The sequence below is a fragment of the Mus musculus genome, chromosome 4, assembly GCF_000001635.26.
Source record: "Mus musculus strain C57BL/6J chromosome 4, GRCm38.p6 C57BL/6J".
Lineage (NCBI taxonomy): Eukaryota > Metazoa > Chordata > Mammalia > Rodentia > Muridae > Mus > Mus musculus.
The window spans coordinates 128,303,370-128,327,455 of record NC_000070.6 but is presented as its reverse complement, the minus strand read 5'-3'; the positions used below and the strand labels follow the sequence as shown (position 1 = coordinate 128,327,455).

Genomic DNA, 24,086 nt, shown 5'->3' with positions numbered 1-24,086 from the left:
TGTCCACCAACACTGGGGCATAGACGAGATATGGGGGGTGGGAGGAAGGGTGGAGATGGGGGAACCTACTTTGGGGTGATTCTATGACCTGAGCACTCACGCTCCCCAATTGGTTTACTGATAACTTCAGCTTCCAGGGTGATAGTTCTTAAAGGTGGAGCTCTGTGGAAGTCCTTAAAGTTGAATGAGGACAGAAGAGGGGGCTGGCCTATTGGGACTTCTGTCTTTACAGAAGAGAGTTCATGCTTTCTCTAGGGAAAAGCTGCATGAGGACATGGGGACAAGGTGGCTGCCTTTGAGCCAGAAGAGAGCACTCACTAGACACTAAGTTGTGTAAAACCCGGACCATCCACTTCTATTAGAAAGCATATCCACCCAGTGGTCCAGCCAGCTGCTCTGTGCCACTTTGTTCTGGGGACCTTGGCTGACTAGCCCGAGAGGGTTGGTTTGAGGTGTCAGAGGGGAAGCCAGCAACACAAGCAACAACAAAGCTGCAAGCCGGAACAGATGGGCAGCTGGCAGGGTTTAGCTTCAAGTTAAAGTTGGGGAGTTGGTGTGACCAATTGCGAGGACAGACCCTAAGAGGCAGCAACAGGGAGCCATGAAGCTAGTGGGAAGGAATAGCAGCATGTGCTGGACCAGGATCTGGCAGTGTAGTCACATCAAGGGGCTCAATCTACCATCTTTTGATATCAGCAGAGGTGTAAGATAGATGGGTCTCAGTCCTCAGATACATCATCCAGGCAGAGGCCAGGGATGGAGGAAAAGGTGGTCCAGCTGACTGGACCAAATTCAAAAGCTCCATAATGCCCCATGGCACTCTGTGACTGGGTTTCTGCCCCTCTGTGCCCCTCCTGTAAGGCTCCATCATTGAAGGGTCCCGGTCTCTTGGGACCCTTCAGAAGGTATTGGAAGGCTTGGGAGTAGAGTCAGAGGTGAACCCACAAGGACAGCTTATTCCAGGGCTCTCCCAGACTCCGTGATTTCTGCCCACTGTGAAATGAGCTGTCTTGGCTACACCCTCCCATGCCCACAGGGTTCTGCCTTCCTCAAGTCTGGCATCAGCAGAGACCTGGGCATTAAATCCTTGGAAACCATCCTTCTTCTGGAGGTGCTTTATGTCAGGTGCTCTGCCATAACAGCGAAAACTCCAACACCTGATATTGACCTTTGACTGCCAGGAGCCTTGCTGGTTTCTATCCAGCCTGGAGAGCGAGGGGGTATGGAATGAAGCAGATCCTAAAACCAGGATCTGGGAGCAAACAAGGGCCATAGGAGGTACATCCAGGTCTGGGCCAGAGGCAGGAACCTGAGGGACACCGGTGGAGACAACACTGGGGACTCTAAGAGGAAGGCACCGTCTTGGTGGCAGACATCATGCCAGGGATATTCTGTGATATCATTTCTCTGTCAGAGCAGCTCTGAGGCCCCCCATTGTTAGCTGTTATGTGAGCGGGAAAATGGAAGCTCATAGAGACCACATGGCGTGCCTGGGATTGTGGTTCAGGAAGCATGCTGACATTCACCGGGTCTGATCCAATTCCGGAGTCTATTTGATTATGATAGATCCTGCTATACACAACCTGATACAGCCAGGATGGTTGGAGAAGCCCCTAAAGAGACAGAGTGTCCTTCCTAATCAGTCACGGGTCTGGAAAGTCCTGATGACACTAGTCTCTGACAGGCAACCTCCCAGCTATGTTGAAACCACAGCCAGGAAGCTCACAGCTATGACTGAAGTGCCCAGCACTGAACTGGCCTACACAGCAGGTGTTTAATTAATCCTGGATGACTGGAACAGAAACAGGAGCTAACGAACACACCTCCAACCTCCAGTGACCTGGACTGCAGGCTTCTGCTATACAGTCCACCTGATTGGGGCAAAGTTTTGGCTTCCATAAAGAATTTATTAGGGATTAAAATTCAGTAGCTTTGGGAAGCCTTCAGTATAGGGGGAAACCATGTGCTTTGAAGCTAGAGAGATATGACCTCAAATCCCAATGCTACTTCCTGGACTTCTGTGTGACTCCAGCCAGGTTATTTAACCTCTGCGTTGAAAGAGTTGCATGAGATGAGGTAATGTTTTTCTGGTATTTAGTTATGAATCTTCTCTTGAATGTAGGCTTAGAAGGAGTGAAGAAGAAGTTGGGACAGGGAGAAACAAAACAGCAACAAAGACAAAAAAAGAAAGAGGAACACGTCAGTGCTGTCCTCTGCTCCCTGGAGCTGCATCAAGTCTGTCTGTGGTGCTAGATGCTCCAGAGATGATGACCATAAGGCTGCTGGCACACAGTAGGCTCTCAGCAATGCCATGCCCCTTTCTTGTTCAGTAAAGTCACCTCACACTGATCTGATTCCCTTTTTCTGTGCAACTAATCTTCAAATATTTGGACTGTGCTCTCTAGGCCACCTCCCCAGCCACCATATAAACATTAGAGGGTCGCAAACATTTCTCATGGGGATTGCCTTAAATCCTTCCCAACATGGAGCCCTCTACAGCTAAGCTCCAATGGCTGATCAGGGCTGAAGAAAGCACAAGAAGTGCCTAGGTTCCATTCTGGCAGCTGAGATCGATTGGTCTATCTATCTATCTATCTATCTATTATTTCAATGTCTGTTACTACTTAAGTCACTGGCTCTCCCTGTTCCAGACTGTTCTGTCTATCAACTACTATTATCTCATTTAGGCCCAAGGTATTTATGTCTTATCCAAACCTCGGGCCAAGCATGAACTGAGTAAGGACATGCACATATCAGGGGTCATTTACTCCCCATGGACAGAGACATTTCCTGATGAACAGTAAGAGGATTTTAGAATCAGGGGATGCTGTGGAACGTGCATCCAAATCCATTCCCATTTCCTCAGCAGTGAGTGACTGTTGGTTCTGGATCAGGATCCTGTGTGTGTAGCCTGCCTGGGGTTCTTCCCATCACACAGCTGCGCAGGTGTCCAGAGTGGCCCCAGGGCATAACTTCCTGGGCTCTGCTATGGGTATTCCTAGCTTCTTTGATTCCAGCCATCCCTGTCCCTCACTCTTAACAGTGGGAGTAGAATTCAGGGCCTCTCACGTGCTGGTAGATACTCTGCCACTGGGCACAGCTCAATGGATTTTCCTTTTTTGTTGTTGTTTTGTAATTTGTCTTGTGTGTGTGTGTTTGTCTGCACACATGTGTGTGTACCACATAAATGGCTGGTTTGCACGAGATCGGAGGACAGTGCCAGATCCCCCAGCCCTGGAGTTAATGGAGGTTTTGAGACTCCATCGGTGCTAGGAGAGCAGTGAGTACTCGTAACTGCTAAGTCATCTCTCCAGCCCAACTTTACAGGTTTTAACTTTAAAACAGGATTTCACTGAGTTGCTTAGGCTGTTATAGAATTCACCTGTAGCCCAGATAGGCTTTGAATGTGTGATGTGTGCCTCAGCCTCCAGAGTAGCTGGGATCACAGGCCTACAACCACCAGGCTGGGCGCCTCTTTCTTTCTCCTCTTTCTTTCTTTCTTTCTTTCTTTCTTTCTTTCTTTCTTTCTTTCTTTCTTTCTTTCTTTCTTTCTTTCTTTCTTTCTTTCTTTCTTTCTTTCTTTCTCCTCTTTCTCTCTCCTCTTTCTCCTCTTTCTTTCTCCTCTTTCTCTTCTTTCTTTCTCCTCTTGCTTTCTCCTCATTCTTTCTCCTCTTTCTTTCTCCTCTTTCTTTCTCCTCTCCTCTCCTCTATCTCTCTCTCTCTCTCTCTCTCTCTCTCTCTCTCTCTCTCTCTCTCTCTCAAATCACATCATCTCTACAACTTGTCCTTTGCTGTTTAACTGTGTTTCTCTGAGTGAAGAAAAAGAGACCAAAGAAAGCCCATGGACACCAAAGAACAGCAAAATAGCAGAGGAAGGATTTGTACTTGGCATTGGTCACCCAGGCATCCTGTCCAATGCTCTGCCTCCCCTAGACCCAGGCTTCCCAGGCAGGGAAGGGTATACTGACCGTCTTTACTCTGGTAACACGGTAGTGTGAGCATTAGTATTACAGACTGGCCTCCTATCAGCTATTGAGTTGCTGCAGTTCTAAATCCCTGCATCTGTAACCGAGAGCTTATTTGGAGACAGTCTTTGCAGATGCCATTAGGATGAGGGCACTCTGCCTGGTGCCCTAACCCAACACTGCTGGTACCCTTATGAGAAGACATATACACAAAAAATGTATATGATGACAGAGGCAGAGATAGGAGAGATGTGTCTATAAGCTAGGGGGATACCAAGAACTGTTAGTCACTACCAGATGTGAGGATACCATCAGAATCTCAGGGGGGTATGTCCTGCTGACATCGGTATCAGATTCACCACCTCTAGCAGGAACACATGTGTGCAGGAACACACTGTTGTTGCGTTAAGGGACCTGGTTTGTGTTTCTGGTTTGGAATGCCCAGCACTTCTTGTGTGCCCAGGGTAGAAACACAACAGGTCCTGGTATGAAAAGAAGCTTTGGTGCACCAAGTAGGTATTGGAGATGGGAGCCACCTTGAGGACATGCCTCTCTTTGTGTGTGCTGACCAGGGTCTCTAACAGCCATTACTTCTCTCCGTGTGTGCTGACCAGGGTCTCTAACAGCTGCTGGCTCATTCTTAGGACTTAGAACCCTCTTCCCCAGAAAGATGTCTGATCCCCTTTTCTCATTCCCACTGCGTGCGTGGGTAGCCATCTTGCATTAATATCTATTCTGTCTTCAGACTAGAACAGGACCACCTCGGGGCAAGGGCTGAGTCTGATACCTGAAAGGGTTCATTCTCTCACGACATGACTCCTTCTGCCTTCTTCTTGGGGCCTGTCTTTTGACCCACAGGATATCTGGGAGTTCATGAAGGGTGATAACAGGGACCCCAGAGTATGTCATTTCTTTAACACCAGTTAGTGACAGGAAGGAAGAATCCTGTCTGCCTCTTCCCCAGGCCATCCACAGTGGTGGCTACCTGTCCTCTGTGTCAGACACAATCACCCACTTATTACAAGGTGGCTTGGGAGGCCAGTGGCCCCAGTGTAAAGATTTCCAAAATCACGAGGCTCTGCAAGTCTGCCATGTATGAATTAGCAACCCGTGTCCAAAGCTGGCCTGGGATATCCTGCACACCAACTGATCTGTCCCAAGCAATCCTCAAGACTGTCTGGCACAGTGGGGCATGAGGCACTAAAAAAAGAAAGAGGTGGGAGCTCAGAGAGGTCAAATAAGGTGTCTGAGGAGAGGCACGGAAGGGGCCAGAATTTAAAGCCAGGCTTCATCCTTTGCAGATGAGCTCAGTCCCCTCCTTCCTGACTGAGCCTTGCCAGGTTCCTTGATAGCAGTTACCTTCGTAGGAAGCCTTGAATCCCAGGGAGCTGCCACTGCTGTCACTCTGGAAGAGGAGCCACATTTGATGGTGTGTGCTGACGATGAGGTCTGGGACGGAGGTACCTGTCAGGCTGTTGGGAAAGAGATCCTTAGTGGTCTGCCCCATGCCAAGGGCCAAGGGAAATGAAGGAGCCAGGCCCACTATGGAAATATCACGCTCTAAATCTGGAGCTAGGCCACATGCCCAGGGCAGAGACATTTCTTGGCTCTTTGTTGGGTTACTGTGTTAGGTATAAGGGCACTGAATGGTCCCCCACAAGCAAAGGTCCCGCCCAGTGAAGTACAGGATTTCCTGGTATCATGGCTCCCTTAGTGAGACTTCCTCATCCTGGGAAAGGCATTTATTGTGTCCATGAAGGTGCCCACGTCTCAGATAGTTCTGAGCATGTGTAAAGGTCCCCAAAACACTTCGGTTGTCTCAAGAAGTCACCTAGGGTAGGCATTGTGAGGTGACAGTCATAGGGTGTTTCAAAGTAGCACTTGGCTCATGGGGAGAGCCAGGCATACAGGCATGGAACCTTTGACTTTGCCCAAGACTGCTCAGTCTAAACACTTCATGTAACTTCACTATGAAGTCTCTTCCCCTAGGCTGGGGCAGAGCGAGGTAGATGGATTATTGCATTCACCAAGAAACACCACAGGACATTGTACCTATAGCACTGGGTCTGGGGACCAATGCAGACTTTATGAGCCGCTCTCTATCCCCCACTTCCCATCCAGACATGGCATATCACTTACATGTAGAGGACTGTCTTCTGGTCCCCATCCTGCCCACCGTCCCCGACTGTCAGGGTGTCATAGCCCCTCTCCAGATCGAACTCTTCAAAGGCCAGTTTGATCACCTAGAGGAGGGAGCACAGTATTAGGGACCTGGCAGTAGCTGTGATGAAGTCTGCGGACGCCTCATTGTGTCCTAATATATCCCAAGATTCTGGGTGGGGGGGCGGCTGCTATATACACTGCCCTTTTCTGTGCCATCCCGAGGAACACAGATATTCCTCCACAGGTTGGATGGTCCCTGAGGCTCCCTGATATTTCTGAAGATGTTTGCGGCACATCTGGCCAGTTCTGGCAGCTGTCAAAGAGCCACCAGGCACAGCTGGCAGACCACAAGATGATTGGACTCATTCTTCATGCTTTCATGGACAGAAACCCCTCAGGCTCAGTGGCGGTATTAGGCTGGCATGTGGAATCTCAGCTCTCCTGCCAACAGGGGCCTGGAGAAGACACCCCAGCCTTTTCCTGTCTTTTCTCCCAACCGTTTCCACCCCCTTCTGTTGGCTTAACTGCGGATGAAATGAATGTTCTTAGAAGGAGATTTCAATAAGATCCTTTTCTCTCTCTATTAGCTTGTCTTAGTCCCATCTTCCACAAATATTTACTAAGCAGCTGCCATATACTAGGCTGGGGTGGGTTCTTCCACTAACACAACAGTGTTCCAGCCATACATGGCTGTCATCAGTATACCATACTGTCTCTGCCTTGCTTAAGGCGGAAGTACATTAATACTCCAGGGATAGGTACAGCACTGGTGGTGGTGGGGTCATGGAGAAAGAGGAGCCTGTGGTGGACAGAGGAAGGGTGCTCCCCATGACTGAGGTCTCTGAGGGAATTCTGAAGGCTGTGAAGGACTTCCAGTAGACCTTAAGGCTGGCTGCAGGGGACAGGGGATGCTCTGTGAGGGGATCCAGTGCACAGCACCTGAGCATCAGCAGAGAGGGAACATTCTAAAACAAACTGTAGGCCAACAGGTCCACAGACAGCAGGCGTGCCAGCTGCCACACTCTGAAGGCTGTCTGGCTGGACCTAGAGAGCAGAGGTGACTCCAGAAGGTTTAGAACTGCAGAGTTTGCCTGGAGCTTAATTCAAAGCCCCATATGGGCTTTCTCCTGAGGGAGGTGGCACCAGCCTGGCTGCTGGCTCAGAACCGACTTGCAGCTGTAAGCTGGATAGTGAGGAGGGCTGAGGCTTTGGTAGAGGAGCTGTAAAGGAGATGGAAGAGAGGTCAAGCTCTGGTGACATTTGGGGATGTGTGACTGGGTGGATGTGGGGACTGGAATGGGATGGGAAGTAAGGGAAATCCTGGGTGACTGACACGTTTTGGGCTTGGGCAGCTGGGTAGTGGGTGGGGCCAACTGCAGATGCTCAGAACCAATGGTCACCTTTTGCTTCTTTCATTCTCCTGCTGATCTTCCTGAGAAACAAAGCTGCTTGTTTTGCTATTGACACTACAAGCCAAAGAGGACAGACTCCCTCAGTTAGGATGGGTGACTTCGTCATGACTCTCTGTTCAAAGCAACCAGCCCAGCACAGAGGTCTATAAGCCAATCAAGTCCTAACTGCTGTTACCTCACTTCACTTACCAAAGAGGCAAACTAACACTGCCCACACTGGGGAGCCTGGCATCCTTCTCACAGACCCCTCGGCTTGGGCACGGGGTTCCCAGAGGGGAGCAACTCTGGGGAGAACATTCTGGAACACCTTGGTCAGTTTCCACATAGGTAAAGGACAGAAACATCACACTGGTTGGGAGAAAGCCCAGGGGTTTCCTGGAGGAAATGAAGCCCTGACTGGCGTTTGGAGAGCGAATAGTCTAGAGTTTAGCTTTTGGATGTGGGTGATAAAATAGTCATCAGAGTGGAGGAGAGCAGAAGTGTGGAAACAGTGTGACTTCTCCAGAGATGTCTGTGTGTATGTGCATGGTGCATGGGTGTGTGTGTGTGTGTGTGTGCATGTGTGTGCATGCATGTGTCTGTCTGTCTCTCTGTGTGTATATCTGTCTATCTCTGTGTATGTGTGTCTGTGTATCTGTGCATGTGTATCTGTGTATATGCACATGGCATGTGTGTATCTGCGTGTGTGTCTGTGCATGTATGTCTTGTATATCTGTGTGTACATACACAGTGTATAAGTGTCTCTCTCTGTGTATACATGTGTGTGGGTGTGTGCATGGTGTGTGTGTCTGAGCACATGTATGTCTGTGTGTATGCAGGTGTGTGTATATCTGTGTATGTGTCTGTATGTATATGTGTGTGCATGTCTGTGTGCTTTTGTGTGTGTGTGTGTGTTGAGGAGAGAGGACAACCTTGGATGTTCCTCTGGTAACATGAACCCCCTCTACCACCTTTGTTTAAAGACAAGGTCTTTCATTGGCCTGGAACTCACCAATGAGGCTAACCTGACTGTCCAGCAAGCTCCCAGGAATTGCAGGATTACAAGTGTGCACCAAATCTACAGGCTTAAAAAACCATGGTTCCTGTAGATTAATTCTTGTTCTCTTTACTGACTGGGCTATCTAACCAGCCTCTGTCTAGAGATGTGTAGTAAATCCAATAATTTAAATATGTAGGAAACAGAGGTGGTGATTCAGGAGGAGGAGGGATGCTAAGAAAGGCTGTCAATCATGCTAAGGAGTTAAGCTTGTGTCCTAAGCATAACAGGGAACCAGTGAGCATGTGGCAAATCAGGGCTTGATGTGAGGGATCTGCTGCAGCTGCTACCCAAGAGACAAGTTCCTCACTGCATCAGGAACCTACAGAGGGAGGAGGTGCCACTGAGACAGGATGGATGCAGTGGTTCATAGTTGGTGGGGAGTCTTCCTTCCTGGCTTCTTCCAGAATGTTCTCTGTTGGCTGAATGGCATCATTAAATGACCCCTCCCCACAATTCAGGCTAGAATCTCCTCCACGTGTCTCATCCTCCACTGTGCTGCTGTGCCAAGTGACCCAGGGAGTGTGGCATCCTAGACTAGGTAATGAGACTACGTAGTCCTTTCACATCTATTCCCTCACGTGGCCCCTGAACTCCTGGGTGTTCTCACTCCAGTGACCATTGGGATATACACCATCCTTCCCAGGCTCAAGTTTGAACACTTGGTCACCAGCAGGTGGCACTGTTTGGGGAGGGTGTGGAACCTGACTGGAGGAAGTAGGTCACTGGGGGCGGGACTTGGAGTGCACAGCCTGGTCTTGCTTCCTGTTCCAACTCTGGTTGTTTGAGGTATGAGGTCAGCCACACATTCCAGCTGCTCCCAGATCCAACACACTTTCTTACAATGCTGTGCTGTCCCGCCTCAAGCTGTGAACTGAGAGAGAGTATCTTGCTACTCTGGTCAGAGGCCTGGTCATAGTGATGGAAGGGGGGGGGGGTCGGCCACCACCAGGATGTGCCCACTTCTGCCCCTCTCCTCACTGTTTCCCTGTCAACTGTCTCTGCCCCAGGGCTCACCACCTCTGTACCCATGGTTCCTATCCGTACTCCAGGCATATGTAGAAGCAGGGCAAACATCGGATAGCATGGTGCTTTCCCAACCTGTTCTGAATCCAAGCCTGGGCAAAACTGCCAGACTGTGGCACCCTTCACAGTATTAGAACAGAGGTTGGCCAGCCTTTTTGGTAAAGGGTCACATCAGAAATACCTTTGAGGACCACATACTCTCTCTCATGCTGCCCTGCTCTGTGTAGCATGAACATACCCCCACACAGTAGGTGCTTTAGTGGACATGGCTGTGTCCTGGTCAGATTTTATAAAGCTTGATGGCCCCCGAGGTCCTAGTCTGCTGGGCCCTGGCCTTGGAGATTCCCGGAGATGTCTAAGCAAGGTCTTTAATCATCTTACAAAATTTCTTCACTACAACAGCGAATGCCTACAATGAGGTTAATTCTGTTCTAAGCATATTATTCAAATCTGCTCATGTGAAAATCAAGATAGCTTTTATTTTGCAGAGAGGAAGGCCCAGGCACAGAGGGATGATGTGGCTTGCCTAGCTCACACAGTCTGATGGCAGAGTGCTACTGTCAGACAGGCTTCTTGCCCCTGTGCTCTAGTGCCTTGGAGCACCCCAGCAGGGTCTCAGGTGCACAAGGCAGAGAACAGTCTCCTACCCTCTCTCAAGCTGCTCCAGGCTCTCAGCTGGATGTCAGCAGGTGTCTGGCAAATGCTTGCCACACAGAGAGCACCCACAGCTGGATGATGTCCCCTGCAGGAGGATCAGCCACCCTCTGCGGTGACTACAGCTCTGGCTAACCGTGGTCATTGTACCAGCTCCTTCCAGCCAGACCTGGGGCAAGGGACACCACTTACCAAGCCATCACCACAGAGGGAGTGTCTGATTGCCAGGCCCATAATGGGAAAATATTGCTTTGAAGGGCAGAACCTCGAGTCATAAAATGTTTCTCATCACTGGTTCGTGATGCCATTGGACATGAACCACACTCACAGAGTCATGACTAGGATGCAGGGGCTAATTGCATCAAGAGGCAGGTTCAGCACACAGTGGCTTGCCTTCCAGCAGGCCCCAGCACACTGCACCTCCTGGCTTCCCTTTGTTCTTTTTTCCTCCGTTCTTGACCGTTGTTTGAATGTAGGACTCTATATTGAGTCATTAACTCATATGCACACCAATCAAGCTCACGAGACCCCTTAGCGAGGCAGGAGAACCTTTGGTGGTAGAAACTGGCATGATCAGGAGCCATACTGATATTCCACTCAGACATCCAACTTAAGCCCATTCGATAAATGGATAAACAAACACACTAACGCATCTTCCGGGGACATGATTACCGAGTGCCTGCCATGTGCCATGCGTGAAGCTGGCTGCTTCCCATTATGTTATCTTGGCACAACTTAGCACAGCATCACACTGCTAGGATGCACACAGACCGCTAGTGCTGGGAACTGCAAGAAAGAAGAGGACGGAAGGAGGTTCCCCGGGGGAAGGAGGAGGATGCACAGGGCCTGGCAGTGCAGAGGAAGCCAGAGGCGCTGCTCGCCAATGCTGTGAGTGGTTCAGAGTGAGGAAGGAGCAGGGAGGCTAACTGAGGCAGAGGTGGGTGGGGCTAGGAGAAGCCTGCACGAGGCTTCTGTTGGATGGTGCGTCAAGGCTGGAGTTGACTGGAATGACTTCATGATCGAGGAGATGGGAAGCTGTGTCTCAGCATACAGTGGGGACAGGAAGCAGAGAGACCTCCTGTAGGAACTGGTGTGAGGACCCAGGGGTAGGAGGAGGGGCTAGTGAAGCAAGGGTCTCTGATAGTGACACAGAGAGTGCCCTAGAGAGAGCTGTAGATGAGAACCCCTTGGCACAAGACAACCTCTCCTGACAATGATGGCAAATGTTCTCGAGCAGAGGAAGTGCAGGGTTCCGGCCTGGACAAGCTCAACAGGGCAATAATGTGTCTCTCCACTGAGCACTGTGCCCACCGTGGGAGAAACAGGCACACTGGTGGCCTTGCTAGTTTTCCTCTCGGGGAGGCTAGGGAACCAGGGGGAGGGGCGGGGACTGTGCATACAAAGTGGCACTGATAGGAAAGCAGAAGAAGGAACGGAGAGCAGGGCCCGCTGGGATGATGTGGGCTTTACAGGGAGGACCACGGTTTCTCCAACCTGGAGGAGCAGAGAAGGCACAGGGACACACCTCCAATGTACCAGGCAGAGATCTTTAAGGGCCGGGAATGTCTTTCAACCAGAGTTCAAGGTGTCTGCCACTGGGGCTGCTGGAGTTGGCAGTGGGAATCTCCCTGGAACACGACCAGGAGTGGAATGTTGTTTATTACAGCCCAGCTGGTGGGGCCCTCAACACAGAGGCTCCAAGTGTTCTCAGAGCTGCCTGATGTGTCCTTTGTAAGGAATGGTCTTGGGGATCTGCGCCGGTCAGGCCTCCCTCCCTCCCTAGGTATTTCTGATGATGAGCCAAATTCAGTGACCACCATGGTAGGCAGATGTTATATTAGCACTAAGATGAATACTGTAAGAAATCAGGTGGCCCAAATGCCCAGAGTGGGCCTGGCATTGCCCAAGGACACCACATAACTGTTTGCCCTTCCCTTGAATTTGCCAACCTCCCAGGATGCTAGGTAGTGGGGTTACTTATGTCTTCTTTATTGAGAAGGGATGGGCCCTCTGCCTGCCTCGCTCACCTTCAGAACTGTGCTCTTGTCTCCATAATAAAGACAGTGGAGTCTCCAGGTTCTTGGTTTCTGTAGTCCTGCTAATGCAGGCTCATGGCCCATCCCCATACCATAATGACTCCCCTCTACAGGCCTGGATCATTCCTAGGTCCTTCCTGAGCACAGGTAGTAAGAGCTATGGACAAGCTACAAGTCCAAGGGTTCTCATGCCTACATGTGCTCAGCTGCCGGGGGGTTATAAATGCTCTTCCAAGGCGGTGACCGAGTGACATGTCTTCCAGTCCTCATGCCTCAGGCCCACCTGTCGCCATGCCTAGTCTTTGGTCTATATTGCCTGGTCAGAAGTAGTCAGGTCTCAATACCTGCCTCTGCCTACCTCTCCACGCTGTGTGCGTGTCCCTGCTTGCACTGCCCTGGCCTGTACACAGACCCCAGCTCCCCGTCAGCATTCAAAACAAAGAAAACAGGTCAAAGTACACCCCATCTGTCCTCCCTCCCTTCGTGTCCCTACAAGTCAAGGAATCTTTGTACCCATCCTCCGATGTTTCTCCTCCATCCACCTAGCCCCCTGCCCACTGTCTGGTCCACGCCCAGGCTCCACTCTGACAGGACTCCTGCCAAGGCCTGTAATCTCTTTATTCTTTTTAACCCAAAAGGATGGTTTCCTGGTCTGCTCAGTCTCCCAGTTCTTTTCAAAATCAACTCCTTTCCTTTAGCTTCTATTCCTACCCATGCGCCACCTGCCCCTCTCTCTCTGTCTTGAACCCAGATTTGTGCACCATGGAATATTCGTGCATCCCACAGTCTGTGTCTCTCTTGTGCCCTGCAAAAAGGTTGTTCATCCTTTTGTATTTTCTCTTTGTGTGTGTGTGTGTGTGTATGTGTGTGTGTGTGTGTGTATGTGTGTGTGTGTGTGTGTGCGAGCGCGCGCGTGCGCGTTCTCTCGTATGTGTACAAATTCATGTATATACTTAAGTGAGGGTGCACATGTGTCTGAAGATGTATGTACATGCATGGATGAGGGTTCATGTATGTGCATGTTCACAAGCACGCATGGAGACAAGAGGATAGTCTCAAGTGAGCCTCGGGAGTCACTGACCTTGGATTTTTTTTAGACAGAGTCTCTCACTTGGACCTGAATATCTCTAATTAGTCCAGTTGGCTAGGGAGCAAGCCCCAGGGCTGTGGTCATGAAAACAAGCACACACCCCTAGACTTGGCTTTTTATGTGGGTTTTGGGAATGGGACTCAGGTCTCTATGCAGGGCAAGCACTCTACCAAGCCAAATTATCTCCTCGGCTATTATATATTCTTTTAAAGCCTTTCACTGGCTTAAACTAGCGCCAAGTCATCATTCATTTGCTCACTGGATTAGTAGATGCTGAGCGCCTCCTGTGTGCACAAGCACCAGTCATCACTTGAGATGCTGCGTTGAATAAGACCTGCCCCTTCTTTTTCCACTCCTCTCCCGACCAGCCATTTTGCCCATTCACCCTCTAAATCTCTCATCTGCTCCTGGTTGATGGCACTGTCTTCCCACTTCGTTGACTGTACCGGCCTCCTGAATGGTCTTGCTCTCTCTGCATATCCTCCTCTGCTTCGTTCCACTGCTGTGCTGGGAATGTTGTCTAAGCTCCCTGACTCCGAAGCTGTTCTGACTCACCCCACCCTGTTTACCCTACAGTGCCAATCCCAGTCGCTCCCATCTGTACCTTTCCAGTCAGTAGCAGAGAGTGCCACAATTGTGACGGTAAGGACACTGGAGCCAGAAAGACAGAGGTCGAATCCATGTTGTGGCACTTGCTGGCCATGTGTGGTGGCCATTTCCAACTGTCAATCTAGCTGTAATCCAGTTTCCTCACCCATATAGTGGGTCTGTTAAGACCTAATTCATTATGCAATAAATAGTTTATAGAGTGGACTTCATTGGTTCAGTGGCAGGAGAGATGTATAGCACAAGCTATTATTGCTATTAACGACAGCCTAATGCACTCGACTTTACATTCTTTTACTTCAAGATAAAACCTAAACGTCTGGGCTGAGCTCATGGGTACCTCGTGATATGGATCCCATTTGCCCTTCCTTCAGCGGCTGATGGAGGCTTGGGAAATTACTTGCATTCTCAGAGGTTGTTCCAAGCCTCAGTGCCTTTGCACGGCTCACTCAACTCCTTCCTGTTGACCTATCTTTAAGACCCTGCTCAACCATCTCCTTGGTGAAAACATCCCAGCCACTCCAGTTAGTGACGTCTTCCTGGGCTGCCCATAAGTACTCTGGCCACCCCTGCAGCCACACTTCCATGTACTCCGGTCTTCATTTCTAAAGACAGAGGACATAAAATGACGAAGTAGATGGCCAGCCTTCTCTTAAAACATACTGTGGACTTAGCTGCTGTGCTTTTCTGATGAAGATGTTTTGGGGGTGACTTCCCAGGTACCTTTTCCAGGAATGGGTTAGAAAGTATGTGTGGTCCCCTTTGTCAGCAGGAGGCCACTCCACTTCCTCACCTTCAGCTTTGAGACTGTAGCTCATGCCCTCCTGGTTGCAAGACAAGTTTGTGTTCTCTGGCTCCCCTCCCACCTGGCACCAGGACTCTGGGGATCCCTGAGACCTACAGAGGGGGACCAGCTTCCACAGAAAGCTCATTCTTGTGCTCGCAGCTCTTCTGCTCTGCTTAGCCACTTCTGGAATTGCATCAAAGAGCTGCAGAGATGCTAAGAGCAACCTTTTGCCTTGAAGGACCTTCTTTTCAGAAGGCCAGGCTCTAGGAGCCCAGGCTGGAACAACCTCTTCTTGAGATGTGGTGGAACAACCAATATGGAGTCACTAAGTTTCATTTATTGGTGAAGTTTGGCTTAGTGAGAGGGACACAAACTGGTTCTCAGTGAATTCTCAAGCCTCATTCAACCAAGGTTTCCTCCTATCCCAACCTTCAAGTTCAAAGTTTAACCACGGTACTGTCTTTGACCATTGAGAAAGAACCCATGGCCAACCACTTAATAACCCTACAATAGAAAGCTTTGTGGTCTAGCCTTAGTCCACATGGCTGAGGCAGCCTTCCCTACTGACCAAGTTTATCACAACACAAAGGAATAAAATGTAAATATTTCCATGTAGGATGCTGTGTGTTGGAACCTGCTTCCTGGGTTTTACCTTTGGCACTTATCCTAAAGGATTTTGAAGTTTTGGATAAAACTTAAAAACAAAAACAAACTTAAAAGCTTTGTAACTCATATATATATAGACTGAATGTTATCCTTTGTAAATTCCTATGTGGAAGCCCCCTAGGACTTTATTAAGGCCTGTTCTAAAAGGGAGTCCTAACAGGAGAGATATGGTGTCCTTATAGAAGCAGAAGGAAAGGGAAAAGGAAGAGGAAGAGGAGGAGCAGGAGGAGCACGAGGAGCACGGGGAGCAGGAGGTAGCAGTCTTGGAGAGCTTCTCTTTATGAACAGGCAAGGTCAAGAAAAGACAAGTTCAGTAGGGGCTACAAGCCAGACTGAGCCCTCTGCACAAACCCAATCTGCTAGCACCCTGATCGTACTGTCTGCCCTGAAGAACTGCGAGGAGATGTCTGATGTCTAAGCCTCCTGCCGGAGCGGGGTCATATTTTGTTGGAGCAGTCCAAACACACTAGCCTAAGTAGAAAGAGTCACTGCCTCATAGCAAGTATGGGGAGTCATTACTTGGAGCATGCAGCTGGCCTCAGTCCTGAGGAAGGCCAAGGGGTAGTGCGGCTGTGCTTTTAGGAACTTTTGGAGGTGAAGGGACAGGTGCCAGAGACCAGGTGTCTACCCAAGGTGGGGACACTCCCGCACAAAGTTAAAAAAACCAGTCTGCCTGCTCTCACGTGGGGCCGTCTGCCCTGTGAATGGATCAGGAAGCTAGAGAGCCCAGATCTTAACACTGAAAAGGTAGAAAGCCTTGATCATCCATGAAGATGAAGGCCCATCACATGACTCTGAGGCCTTCGTGCTCTTTATGTAGTTTCAAACCTCTAGGATGAGAACTTAGATCTGAAGCCAGTTGTAGCCAGAGGTGCTCCCAGCACCAGGAACAGGCTATGGAAGCTAATACAAACTTTCTAAGGGAACAAAAATGATCTTCCTTGGCCTCAAATAATCCCCAAAATTTATTATTCTAATCATATAGTCAAGTTACACAACACAGATAGAAACATGGCTCTGGGAATCATGGGAGGTGAAATCTGAGTCCCCACCCAGAACCAAATGTACATACTTCATATTAACAGACACAGAATGCAAAAAAAAAAAAAAATGCTTCCTTACAAACTGACGAAGGCTCCAGAGATATAAGGAAAAAGAAATATGATCAAGAACATGTTACAAAGGACAGACAATGTCATCACAAGTGGAAGCTGTTTACAACAGGTCTTCCGTGGGTGATGTTAATGGCTAGGAAAAGAATATGTGACCAGGAGAGAAGAAGAAAAAAAATATGATTTGAAACAGAAACAGAGAGACAAACTCCTAAAAAAGAAAAGAGAGGCAATAAGGGCCAAGCAACAATATGAAAAACAATGGCTAAACACTTCCAGGCTTGGAGGAAAGGCACAAGCCACTGTTCACAAAGCTTTGGTGAACTCACACAGGAAGATGTGTGAGATGCCCACATCTGGACACAGGACAGTGAGGCCAAGCAAAAGGTCATGAAGCAGACACAGAGGACACCACGCAAAGACGTGGTGACAATCGGCAGGGAAGTCAGAAGACAGCAGACTGGTCAAGAGACATCCCAAGACAAAAGAGAGTTAAGAAAGCTTGCTGCTGGCAGGATTGTGAGTTCTAAAGCACGAAGCCCGAGAAGGAGGAAGGCAATTCTGTGGGGTAGGGTTGTGATGGAAGGGATTGGGAATAAGGAGGTGCTGAATACACAAGCAAGCCCAAACGAGAAGCCAGAGCCAGCACTGGCTCGTTAAACGGTAACACTGCAGAGTGTGGGAGGCAACATGGGGACACCGAAACACACGCGACAGAGAACAGTGGGCTCATTCAAGGTGTGGTCTTGTGCAATCCCTGACCTCTCAGGAAGAAGCAAACATAAAATTAGAGAACATGGCACCTACTAAATATACACATTCATTCTTATGGATTATTTTAGAGTAGTTTTAACAGAATTGTATGATTAAATTGGTTTCTCTAAGAGATTATTAGTCTGTGGTTTTTATGCACAAAACAAACCAACCAACCAACCCAGCATAACCAAGTGAAAGCTGAAAGTAACAGTATAGAATAGACAAGGCAGACGCCAAAAGAAACTTGATGCAATTGCTTGGGGAGGAGTAGGGAATCTTCAAGGAAAAAAAATGTTCTTCCCTGCAGATAGTCATTACATACTTCTTTTGAAAGAGTTGATTTACCAGGAAAGCATGTAATGTTCAACTCGTGTCTCTAATCACACACTCCCAAAATACAGGATGCACAAACTGACAGAATCTTAAAGAAAAACAGACAAACCTGCTGTCATAGTGAGACAGTTTAATACCCCTTCCTCATAGGGCATTGATTAGGAAGGTGAAAAAAGTCAATTAAGGTTGAAGACATACACACAAATGCAGAAACCACAACACACACCTTGAAGAAACATACTCTTGTTTTCAAGGATTTGTAGAGCACATGTGAAAAATGACCACATTTCTGATCCAAGAATAATTAATTAAAATGATTTGATATATAGCTCTCCCTAACCACAAATTTTGTAAACATTCATTCATACAACTAGAAAGTTTAATTGCTTAAATATTCTACATATTTCTAAATAACCCATGATCGAAGGGCAAACAATGATGGAAACCAGAAAATGCTCAGAAGCAGGCAAGGGGCGCAGAGCAGTGGAAGATCCCTTGTCTAGCAGGTATAAGGCTCTGGGTTCAATCCTTAGAACCAAAGTCAGAATAAAAGTGGGGGAGATGGCTCAGTGGTTATGAGCACTTGGTGATCTGTGGGAGGACCTGGGTTTGCTTCCCAGCATCCACATGGTGGTTCCAGTTGTAAGGGATCCAATACCCACTTCTGACCCCCTCGGATGTCAGATATGCACACATGTGGTGCACACACACACACACACACACACACACAGAGAGAGAGAGAGAGAGAGAGAGAGAGCATTCATACATGTAAAATAAAAACAAATAGATCTTAAAATGCAAATGAAAAACAAATATCTATCAGAACTAAATTTTGTAACTATGTTATACATATTGCTAATAAAATTTGTAGAAATAAAGCCAAACTAATCCTCTGAGGGAAATTTGTAGCCTTAGACACTGAAATAAGATTGTAAATAATGGAATAAGCAGACAAAATAAAATGCTAGACAAAAAAAAAGCAAACACAAGAAAAGAAGAAAAAAACAATAAAGAACAGAAATTGGTGAAACAGAAAATATTTTTAAAGAAGTCTTAACAAAACCAAACTCAGTTCTTTCAAGAAGCTAGCAGATATGCAGCTTTTGGAATGCTGATATTTTAAAGGTATAAATCAAAAAGGAAAAGGGACACAAAAGCAAATATTAGCAGATATCATAGCTGCAGTAAGAGACGGAAGCATAACTGCCTAGATAAACCTTCTGAAAATTTAGCTAAATGAATTCAAGACAAAAGCAAATGACCTAGATTACCCTTTAGCTATTGAGTCTGGAGTTTAATCTCCCAGCACCAGATCCAGACAATTTGGCTGAAAAGATCCACTGAACTTTCAAGCAAAGTTATTGCAATTTTCAACTGACAGTCCCCGGAGGTAGAGGAGGACACTTTCCAAACTGTCTTATGAAGCCAGCCCTTTCTTGATATAAAATTCTGGCAAGGATCAAATAAAAGAAGAGCCCTAGCAAAACAGGAACACACGGTTGAATAAGATGTTAGCGAGTTAAACCTAGACTAGGAGTATGAAAAGTGTCCACACTAGGTGACAAGCGTAGGACCTAGGAGTGAGACGGGTGACTTGGGGGGTCAGCAAACACTAATCTCTCCAGGATGGGAATCAAGGAGCAGTATAAAGATGGTATCACGGGTGTGGGAACTTGTTTGATAAAATCCAACATCCATCTTCAATAAAAAAGTCTTTGTAAACTAGGATGTGAAAGATTCCCCGAGGTCCCAAAGGGAACTCTCTAGCTTGAAAATACACATGTTCCAGGAGAATAGTGAAGAAAAAAAATCCATTCAGCATCAGGGCACCACCATCAGAAATGGTAAATGGATCGGAAAGGAAGGGCTAAAGCCATCACTCTTTGCAGATGTCAACAGTCTGCAGACAACACCAAGAAAACCTCAGAAAAATCTCCTCAAGATATTTGCTATGTATAAATATAAATATATATAAAATCAAGGTACAAAATTGATTGCATTTTTGAGAATCAAGAAACAGGTAGACGATGGGTTTTGAAAGGCATGATTTATATTTATACAAATCATACTGCTATATTTATATGACAGAAGGTATAGATAGTACTTGGGAGCAAATATATCAAGAGATGGGTAAGAGCTGTAATGGAGACAAGTGTACTAAGAGCCATAAAAGAAATCTTAAGCAGGCAGAAAGGCATACCACGTTCATGAACCAAAGGATTCAGCATCAACAAACCAGACAGAATTCAAGTGATTCAGTCAGGTTGCCTGCAGTGGACCCTGGCAAGACTGTTACATTTCAAAAAGATAACATAACAAAAACAAACAAACAAACAAAAAGCCTGAAATTGAAAAAACAAAAACACAAACTAACAACAGCAAGACAGCAACCCTCTCATCGCCCTCAGTGACAGGAATGAACACATGAAAGGTGTGGGTAACAGAGTAGAACTATACACGACCTAGATAAATGGTGAGGGAAGTTCTGAAAAACAAGATTACAAGGGGCTGGAGAGATGGCTCAGCGGTTAACAGCACTCACTGGCTGCTCTTTCAGAGGTCCTGAGTTCATTTCCCAGCAACCACATGGTGGCTCACAACCATCTGTAATGGGATCTGATGCCATCTTCTGGGATGTACCACATATGCACACAGAATACTCATGTACATTAAACAAACAAGCAAACAAACAAAAAACCAACAACAAACCCCACCCCACCCCCAAGATTACACTTATTATTATTTGCTTTTGGGTTTTTTTTTTTTTTTTTTTGAGACAGGGTTTCTCTGTGTAGCTCTGGCTGTCCTGGAACTCACTCTGTAGACCAGACTGGCCTCGAACTCAGAAATTCGCCTGCCTCTGCCTCCCAAGTGCTGGGATTAAAGGCATGCGCCACCACGCCCAGCAAGATTACACTTATATGCAGTTCAAATGCTCACACCGGAAGTCTTCTACTCTAGCGACATCCGTTTAAGTCTAAGCAAGCATAAAAGTAACAAAAGCACTTCAAGCTACAGCTGTGTCTGTAGGAGCTGGGGGTAGGAGGATTGGTTTGGGTAGAACACCACCAAGGTAGCTGATGATTGCCTGATCTTTCCTTTTTCTTATGCTTGGACATGGCTACTCAGCATTTCGTGGCTTTCATGTTATTTCCATCTTTCTTATGTCTTTTTATTTACTCCAAACCTATTGAAAGAGAATGGATGTTCTCTGCAGAGAAGCTACCACCAGGAGGCTCGGGGGTTTGCCATTCCTCATAGGCAATCGATCGTTCCCTAACCGGCACCTGTCCGCAGGACTCTGACACCCCCGACTCAGGGAGCCTTACCTTGGCAGGGTTGAGTGCAGTGATGATCCACACGCAGTGTGCATTGTTGTCATACTGAATGGGGAAGTTGGGGGACGTGATGATACCCGAGGGACCTCGGAGGTGGGCATCACACATGCGGGCTGTGGAGAGGAGACGACACAGTCGCTTCAGTTTACAGCAAGTTCAGTCCTTCCCGTCTCCCACACAGCCCAAAAGAGACACCACCTGGACCATCTCTCCCCAGAAACCACCTGCTTCCTGCATCCAGGCCCATCTTTCCCAGCAGGCTCAGAGCCAAGTCACAGTGCCTGGAGCCAAGGCAGGCTCAACACTCTCCTCAAGTCTACCCTTCCTCCCTAACTCCACTGAGATAAGGCAGCTCACCTTCTTAAAGAGTGAGCACACCAGGGCTTGGTGGGTCACAGGCACCTAGGGATGCACCAAGCACACTGGTCCATTCCTGTCTCCATCCTAGGTCTCCACGGAAGTAGTAGCCTGACTTCAGCCCTTTCGGCTACCACCTTGCAGGCTTTCTGAACTAGAGTCTCAGGATGTTCTAGTGGAGGCCATCCTAAATGGTATCAGAGTGCATGCCTGTGCCCAAGGACTCTGCCAAAATGCCCGACTCAACCCAGCTCCAGCTTCAGAAATGGCCTGTTGCTTCCCTCTCCCATCCCTGACTCAGCCCGTGCCTTGGAACGGGGCTTTTGACTGGAAGCATAAAGACTCAAGGTGAATTAGAAGAAGTGCTCTCCTCAAGTAGATATAAAGTGTTATCAATCACGGCTTAATCTAATTAAGCTCTTTAAAATAGCTTCCAAACTAATTAGATTAAGGGGTGATTGATCTCATTTAAGGTTCCACGTTGGGTCTAGGTGTTTGCTTCCATTTAAGAAACACGTGCCTGGCCACCTCATTCTTCAACGTTAGCACACAGCCATTTGAATAAAGGGCTCTGCAAGCCTGCTCCGTCACTGCCCGCATGGCAATCCATCCCAATGGCAGGTGGAGTGAAGACCGAGTGTGCGACCCCAACAGGGCAAAGCACGTGAAGTGGCTGAGCTGTCAGACTTGCTTTCTGTTGATGACCTCAAACGTCCTGGAGCTGCTCTGTGTGTGGAGCCGGACATGACAAACCTTTGGAGAAGCAGGCTCCACGGCTCCCAGGTGTAATGAATCGCTTCTCCCGGCCTGCAGTTTCCCACGCTCATTCACTCCAACATGTATTAAGTTATGGGTCAGCCAGAATGTGAGCCGAGAAATATGTCAGCAGGGCCCTCACTTCTCTCAAGGAAGCTGGAGGCATAGATGAGAACCTGGGGACCCTCACACGTGACCACAGCCCCTGTAATTACAGGGCTGTTCTGAGGGGGTCATAACAGATAATTTGATGGTTCATCTTATTCTGTACCTGTAGGAATTATCCCCCACAATTGACCACAATATTGATTGAATTGAATTTATTTTGTGTGCGTGCGTGTAGACCAGAAATCAGCATTGGGTGTATTTCTTCATTGCTCTCCAGCTTACTTTTCTTTTTGAGACTAGGTCTCTCAACTCAACCCAGAGTTCAATGATTCGGCTAAGTCTGGCTGGCCAGCAAGTTTCTCAAAGCCCCCTAACACTAGATCACGGGAGTGCACTGCCACACCTAACTTTTCTACGCACTGGGGATTCAAACTCAGGTGGTCATGTTTGTGCAGCAAGCACCTTACCCACCGAGCCATATCCTCAGCCCCTGAATTGAGTTTGGACACCCAGCTCCCTGCTCTCATGTGTATCCAACTGCTCCTCTCACTGTGTTGAAAGCCATGTTGACTCACAGGTCATAACACTTGGGGCAGATGGCACAGTTGAGGACAGGCCAGTCTTGGGTGCTTAGCAACTTAGCCTTTCCACTCTAAATCTATCTGCTGGATGTTCAGGTCTTGGGGAGTGAGCAACGCCTCTGCACACGCCTCTTTCTTTTCCTAATGGGGGCAGGTGACAGCACCTCAGTGAGTCCCAGTGAGAGTGACAGACAGGACATTCTCAGTATTCAACAAAGGAGTGCCGGACTCAGTGTCACACTCACTGCCTTTCTCTACATTCAAGACTTTCTCCCGGGCCCAGGAGTGCGATTGCAGCTTTCTGGAGGTTTGTATGTGAGTGTGTAACGACATTTATATACAGGAGCACGTGGGTGTCTTCCTCAATCACTTTCCACCTTAGTATTTTTTAGACGAAATCTCTCACTGAGTCTACAGCTTGCCAATTCTGCTCTGCTGGCTGGCCACCAAGTCCCAGCTCCCCCACACACTCTGCCTCCTTGGTTCTGGTGTTACAGGTACCGGCTGCTGCATATAGGTTTTTTTTTTAATTATTATTACATTGGTACTGGGTTTTTGAACGCAGATCCACGTGCTTGTGTGGAAACACTACTGACTGAGCCACCTCCTGGAGAGCCCTTGAAGTTCCTTTACATAGGTTTCCCCCCTCTGACATGATTCCCACCCAACCTGTACAAAGAAGATCTGAAAATTCAGTACTCTGGCCCTACAGAGAATCCTCACGCAGCTCCCTGCCCCCCCCCCCCCCCAGCCCCCGGCAGCATCTCCCACCTCTTCTGGGAAGTCTAATTTTGCTGCCAAAAAGACTCGATTTATCCTGAGCTTGTTTCCAAGAATTAGATGGTATTTGCAGTGTGTTAAAATATGCTGAAGGTAATTAGAGAGAATAGGTCAAAAAGCATTTACCACTTTAAGAACTTGGAGGGGTTTAATTAAAAATATTACAATCTGCAGATACTTAGCACCGAGTACCTTAAGACAGGTTCCTGATGGAGTCTGAGCTGCTTTTTTTCTGTCTGCTGTCTGGGCAAGGTCAGCCAAGGGATGGTGCAGACAGACTTCTGCCCCCTGAGCAGCCAACTCCAGGCATCCCACCAGCAGATGAACATTTCCTCACTGTGACCCAGATGGGCTAGCCAAATGGCAGCTTCTCAGACAGAGTCTGAATCAGTGGATGGATGTATCTTCCCATCTCCCTATTTGCAGTTTCCCATCTAGTCTCTCTACAGAGACTTCTCCCCATCTTCCAGGCTTCCTATCCTTCCTCAGGACATCATGGTGCTGTGTCACGGGGACTGTAGAGA

General features: G+C 48.0%; 1 protein-coding gene across 6 annotated transcripts in view; it reads right to left on the bottom strand.

Annotated features, from left to right (window-relative positions):
- Csmd2 (CUB and Sushi multiple domains 2) overlaps positions 1-24,086 on the bottom strand; it is a 581,156-nt gene that overhangs the window by 240,205 nt on the left and 316,865 nt on the right. For 5 of the 6 annotated variants that reach the window (XR_001784158.2, XR_001784159.2, XR_867884.3 and 2 more), the window contains 3 exons: positions 20,972-21,093; positions 6,105-6,208; positions 5,325-5,437 (listed from right to left, as the gene is read on the bottom strand). The exons of the other annotated variant lie outside the window; for it this stretch is intronic. Coding sequence is in view for 2 of the 5 variants with exons in the window: in XM_011240560.3 (XP_011238862.1) it covers positions 5,325-5,437; positions 6,105-6,208; positions 20,972-21,093 (339 nt within the window). In the remaining 3 variants the exon portion in view is untranslated. The remainder of the gene's footprint in view (positions 1-5,324; positions 5,438-6,104; positions 6,209-20,971; positions 21,094-24,086) is intronic. 6 annotated transcript variants of the gene reach the window in all.